General features: G+C 38.0%; 1 protein-coding gene across 1 annotated transcript; it reads right to left on the bottom strand.

Annotated features, from left to right (window-relative positions):
* Positions 1–498: 498 nt before the first annotated feature.
* Positions 499–2,837, bottom strand: LOC119075719 (lysosome membrane protein 2-like). The gene is made up of 7 exons (XM_037182250.1): positions 2,688–2,837; positions 2,412–2,593; positions 2,213–2,345; positions 1,932–2,156; positions 1,397–1,873; positions 1,208–1,339; positions 499–1,144 (listed from the first exon to the last, which is right to left on the bottom strand). Exons 1-7 carry the CDS (start codon positions 2,763–2,765, stop codon positions 818–820), a joined length of 1,554 nt encoding a protein of 517 aa, XP_037038145.1. The 5' UTR covers positions 2,766–2,837; the 3' UTR covers positions 499–817.
* Positions 2,838–6,578: the final 3,741 nt, after the last annotated feature.

Genomic DNA, 6,578 nt, shown 5'->3' with positions numbered 1-6,578 from the left:
CCAAAGATATTCGAAAAAATATTTTGGCTCGTGAATGAATAATTTTGTATCGCTGATTCAACATGGCTGAAATGAAGGGAGGCCGCTGAAATTACACTAACACAACTACAAATTTTGTGTAACGTAACTGTCAACAATTGAGAAATATTGAAAATGTAATGTGTACGATTGTGTATCATTGTGGCAGGGCCATCAAACGAACACTACACGAACAAATTCCTTCCTCTAATCTTATGTATTTCAAAAATAATCTGGTACCCTCTCACTCTCACTCCTCTCAAAAATAGTCTGAAAAGTGATAATAGTGAGGAGACATGCCGCCCTGCTACAGAAGTCTTGAAAAAAATTTGGTGGCAAAATGCAAGTTTTTTCCTTCTTCCTGAGGGCCTTACAGCTGGAACAGCATCTGGAACGGTACTACGGCAGTCATTTTTTTATCGTCTGCTATTCTTAGTGGTTATGAGCGCGAATATGGTGAAAGTCTTAAGAAAACCTGTGATCATTTGCATGGATTTTATTTGTATTGCTTTTACAACACTAGGCAAGTAAATGAATTGATAAAATGATTTTTTTTTTTGAAAAAAGTTGATGATTGGATAATGTGTCGCGGGCGCACATTTTTCCCCCATCGAATTTTCACTCATTTTGTATTGCATCTCACAATCGACAAAATTACACGAACAGCGGTTGGTGCAAATGTAAATTGATTAATTTCGATCAATTCTCTAATCAGAAATTTTTGTTGAATCAATTGATGAGTGATCAGCAGTAATAATAAAATTATCCGTGCTGGGTAGTTTTGGCTGATCACAAATCATTATTTAGTTGGGTATGGATTTTCAACGTATTGCGGCAATCCGTCACCACGACGGATTAACTTTTTGTTGTGTCGGAACTGAATCAAACTGAAGCCAGATAAAATGACGACGGTAAGAACAATGAAAGTGAATACAGCCGCAGAGACCACGGTAAGTTGGTAGGAAATGGAGCTTAGTTTCTCTTCAACGGTTCGTAACTGTTCACTGGATACTTGTTCGCCATCGCCTATTGGTGTAATAGTAGTAGTAGTTGTTGTTGTTGTTGTTCCCGATCCTGTAAGCATACTCTTTAGTGCGTCGATGTGGGTATCATCTAGCATGTATTTCTGGAAATAAAATTCTCTTTTTAGGCCTTCTTATCATTGCATTGGTATGATCTCTGGTCATACCTTGTCGAACCAATAAACAGGCAAAATAGTGTCAGGCATTGCCCCAGCATTCAGATTATCATTCTGCTTGAATTTCTGTAAATTGACGTTAAGCTGATACTTCTGGCTGTACTCGACCAACATTCCAGTGACCTTGAAATCGGAAATTCTGATCTACTGACTCCCTAACAAAATTTAACTCAAAATTACCGGCTCAATAATGAAGTAGGTCTGGTATTTTGTTGCATCCGCACTCATACCTTCCAGAGCCGCACGGTAACTGGCATCGGAATCGTGGAAATGGGGATTTGACATGACAAACGGCAATCCACGTTGGCATCCCTTGACGTCAACAGCACCGAATGGAAGATTGACCGATGTAGCATAGCAACTGCCTCCAATTGATTCTGGATATGCGACAAACTTAAGTGCTGGGAAGCCGTGGCTGTTGTCAATCGAGTCAAATTTCAAAACTGCAGCTGCACAAAGATCGTCCGAATAGTAGTGAAGAACCGATTGTTCGGTGACTTTGTCGTAATATTCGCCATTGGTGCCAGGGAATTGAGAACAAATTGGAAGGGATGATTCGGTCTTCCACCACAACATTTCACTTTGATCATCCATCAACATGATCTTGCCATAACTGTCCGAGTCTGAGTTGAGTGTTAGTCGTTTGGGATAGTGCAGCTGAAATAAAATTGGATCTTTGTATACGGCACTACGATCACTGACTCTGTAGCAGTACCTGAGAAAGTATGGCAAAGCTGTCTCTTTCCAATTCCGGTAGATCACCTTTGATCTGCGGGTTAGCAGTGATCACGTTCTTGTAATTCGTCGTGTCAACGCCATTAATCAAAAGTTCATTGATGGTAGCACCTTCTTTGATATAACCTTCACCCTGTTGGTACAATTGTGACGCGGAAGAGCAGACTCCACCAACAGCATCATTACACAGAGCATGACCGACGCGCTGTATAAAAATGGAATTTAATTTCGCATAACGGCATTTCGTCTCCTAATTCATACTTGGAACGGAATATTGGCAGCGTTAACACGTTGAGTTAAATCACCACTTTTGTGTGACCAGTAGCGATTCTGACCGAAGTTGATGGACATATCAGCAACATTAGCAGAACAATTGACTCTTTGACGAATTTCGCTGAAAATTTGTTGCAAATTAACCGATTAATGTTCTGTCGTTCAACTGAATCCTGTGTGAACTCACTTAAAAATCACAGTCTGCATTTCTTGAAGATTCGGCTTAGCTCCACTCAAAAACTGAGCCGGATTAGTCACACTGAAAAAATTGACTTCCAACGTTCTAACGGCTGGCATTTCCGAACACAACAAAAATTGGTTTCCATGGGCAGACGACTCATGAGCGGCTCTGATTTGACCGATAAATTCCTGTACAAAAAAGAAGTAGCGATCAAAACCGTTGCACATCAGTCCTTTGAAATCCTTTATTGTCGACGGTAAATCGTAGTATCGACTTATTTACCTGTGGAGTTGTTCCAACAGCACTGGCAACTGCCAGAGCCAACAAAACGAAAAGCTTTGCCATGATCTGTTCGTTCATCAAGTGATGGTTGTTCTTTGAAAAGATGAAGGCGGTCACCAAAGACTTATATTCACTCTGTGCGCTGATTTTTAGATAAGATAATTGCCTCAAGTATTTGGGAAGTTTTGGATACTCTTGTGTTTGTGTCGTGACTTTCACAATTTCACAGGCTGTATCTCGCACAAGCTGGCAGCAATGTTTTTCTCGGAAAAGATAAGATTCACAGACTATGATTACGCGGTGCTAAATCAATTTGTCTTTACAATTGAGATATTGCCAATATCACGTAGACGTTTTGGTCTCGCTTCCATATTTTCGTACAGATAAGATTAGTGTCTATTATTGGATGTTGGACCGAAATACGTGTTTTTGACAACACAAAGCCGATATAAAAAGAATCTCTGCTGATAACGGAAACAGCGGCAGATGGTAACAATCAGGGATCGCTTTTGCGAAATTAATTTCGCAAAGATTTCGCAAATTTATCAAAAATTTCTCGGTCGATAAGAAATTTTGAGAAATTTTTTCATCAAGAAACAGTCCCTGCAAGAATTTCACCTTTTCTTCACCTTTTTATCAATATTTGGAATTCGATTACACCTACAAGTACATATAAACTAAGGTGCATCAATGTTCACAAAATTGCCTACCTGTTAGTTAGATTGAGGTTATTCAATGTTACATAAATACTGAGCAATAATCTGCGGGTTATGGTTATGATACAGAAAGAACCATTTCTCACGACATTTGAGGGACTGCATTGCAGAGAAGAAGAGATTGAGGAGGGCATATTTTCGGCGAAAACTTAATGATGCCGGGTTGAAAATTGAAATTGATCGTTTGAACAAGTACATAAGGGCTAGTATTGATGCGAGGGACTCTCATATGCTTATGAATAAGCTGAAGCAAATCAGACCAGACAGTAAAATGTTCAAAAATATCAATAAACTTTTGGGTGATAATAGAAAGACGGTGCCCGAACTGAAGGCAAGTGATGGCTCTCTGATTAGTAATCCATTCGATAAAGCTAACGCCATTGCTAAAGTATATGGCGACGTTCACCGACAGAATAGAGAAATGGGTGATCCTGATTTTGATGTAGTCGTGTTGTCTGAGGTGAATTCGTTCTCTCAGTTGGCCGCGCAAAATTTATTTGAACCTCGATTGACAGACGCTGATGAAATCAGCCGTATTCTTAAAGGTATTAAAAACAAAAAGTCTAGTGGACCTGATGCTATTCCGAACGTTGTCCTGAAGAAACTTCCTGTTTCAGCACATGTACTTCTGGATAAGTTGTTTAATTGTATTCTGAGTTTGGGATACTACCCCAGTTCATGGAAGACAGCCCACGTTGTACTGATTCCGAAGCCGGGTAAACCGGCAAATGAGGCAAAGAATTTTAGACCCATCAGTCTCTTAAATGGCCTGAGTAAAATCCTAGAAAAAGTTCTCTATGTTAGAATGCTAGAATACTGTGATGAAAATGATCTATTACCCAACAGCCAATTCGGCTTTAGGAGCAAGCACTCCACCGTCGTACATGCTCTCATAAGGTTATTCGAAGAAGCAATCATTGGTTTTAACGATCTCAAAGTGACAATAGCAGCATTCCTGGACATAGTGAAGGCTTTCGACACGATGTGGATTGAGGGACTCATATATAAATTGATGAAGATGAACTTCCCAAATTATCTCATCAGAATTGTGTTTTCCTATCTCAAAGAACGGAGCTTTAGAGTTAAGTTGGGAGACCAGCTGTCTGACTCAGTATCTGTGAATGATGGGGTTCCACAAGGATCTATATTAGGTCCTTTGCTCTTTATTATATTTATGATAGACCTCCCGACGCATATGAACACAACTCTAACAGTCTTTGCAGACGATACGAGCATTTTCTCAACTCGATTGTCGCATAGTAGAGCAAGATCAAATGTACAAAGCCACCTCGATAAGTTGCATAGATATTACCAAACCTGGAAAATTAAAGTGAATGTGCAAAAATCGGAAGCACTCTTCATTCAGAGATCAAACCGTTCGCGTATTGTCAGTGAAAACTCGTGTGCTATTTTAATGAATGGCACAAAAATCCCATTCAAGAACAGCGTCCGTTTTCTGGGTTATTATGTTCAATCGAACCTCAAGCATAACGAACATGTGAATAGAATGTTACTCAAGGTAAACACTGGGCTGCATAAACTGTATCCTATCATGAAAGCGAATAATGGTATTTCACAAGATGTGAAGGTTAAAATCTATGTGACTATACTTAGACCGGTCCTCACCTATGCTGTGGCGGTTTGGCATACCTTGCCAAAGTACTTAATTAAAAGGCTGAAGGTTTTTGAGAATAAATGCCTTCGTATGGCAATAAACTTCAGAAGGTCAAGAACGAATTATAAATTTATATCTACTGAGGAACTGCACAGAATTGCGAAAGTACCAAGACTCAACGTGTACTTATACAAATTGGCTAAAAATGTGCTTAGCAAGACCTATTTACTTGATAACACTTTTATCAGTAAATTTGGTAATTTTTTAAACGAAAGAATCGCTAATTGTATTTACAAACCCCCTCACTCGCTGATAACGGGCCTTGACTCTAAGCTGTTGTCTTTAGACACACGCGCATCTTGAAATTTTATTTCCCATTGACAATAATAATTATTGAAAATTAAGAATTTATTGGTTTCTTTCTACTTTGATTTGTTAACAACAGATTAGTTGTATCTCTAGGTAAAGTCATCCCCCCCTTCAAAAAATAAGAATATTGATTGTTTTTATATACTTTTTTCAATCTATAAGGTGATATGCCTACTGAAATTTCATTTTACAGAAAAATTTTTACTCTCTGAATTATCGAGTCCAAACACGAATCAAAATGTAGAAATCTCGAACTTAAATATGAAAAAGTCTGGATGACTGTAAATTTATTTTAACCTCAAATATTTATGTAAAAACTAATTGTGTACTTAATTTGATTGAATAAACTAAAAAAATAAAAAAAAAATAAAAAAATACATATATGTAGCTGCTAGAGATTAACGAATTATAAGCTGCGAATGAGCAGAATTCGGAGCAGGTCTTACTGTGGAAAACAGAGCCTTCCATCTTCCATGGTTGCCATAGTCTGCATGAGGTTCGGATAAAGTCATGTTCAGGTTTTAGTGAAGAACATTACAAGACATTGAATGTAAGTAAATGTCGTAGTTGTTTTTTGAGGTAACAGTGGTACCAGCTGTGATCTATGAATAGTTTTTCATAAAAGCGTTGCGAAAATACTCTCACACAAATGAGTTCAGATAACCTCGTATTCCACTCATTCTGAAAATTAACAATTTAAATGGAGAAAATAGCATTTTTGTCACGAGTGATGGAAAGTGGCATTTTTAGGACTACTCGTAAGCTTGTAACACTAAACAATACTCTAGAACATCATAAAATTAACTTTCCCATATAATCTTTATCTTTAAAAAAAGTAATTTTCCACTCGTTTCTATGCGTTTTCACGTAGACTTGGATTGCGTTGCGCGACTCAGATACGATTTGTTGTCAATTACAATATTCACTATCAGATAGTGAAACGAAAGTGACGTTTTATGGAAGTCTTGAAAGCAAACATACTTTTTTTAATGTGCGTCGGGATACTGCTCTAAAGTGAAAAAAAATGAGCGGAGACAAAATAAACATTTTGTTCCCTGAACTCTCAATTCAGTTTCTTTGTTATACCTTTGTTTTGTATGTGTTTTTCATGGACAAAAACGAATATTCCGAAAATGCCCACTTGAAAAATGTTGTGTTCACCTTGGGGAAAAATTCCAACAAAAGCAAAAT

Source organism: Bradysia coprophila, unplaced genomic scaffold (genome assembly GCF_014529535.1).
Source record: "Bradysia coprophila strain Holo2 unplaced genomic scaffold, BU_Bcop_v1 contig_232, whole genome shotgun sequence".
In the NCBI taxonomy this organism is placed as follows: domain Eukaryota; kingdom Metazoa; phylum Arthropoda; class Insecta; order Diptera; family Sciaridae; genus Bradysia; species Bradysia coprophila.
This window is presented reverse-complemented; position numbering and strand designations above follow the sequence as displayed.

Coding starts and splice junctions, on each gene's coding strand:
- LOC119075719 (XM_037182250.1), bottom strand. CDS start 2,765: ATGAACGAACAGATCATGGCAAAGCTTTTCGTTTTGTTGGCTCTGGCA. Junction 2,594..2,687: donor CTGTTGGAACAACTCCACAG/GTAAATAAGTCG, acceptor TTTTTTGTACAG/GAATTTATCGGTCAAATCAG. Junction 2,157..2,212: donor CTGCCAATATTCCGTTCCAA/GTATGAATTAGG, acceptor ATTTTTATACAG/CGCGTCGGTCATGCTCTGTG.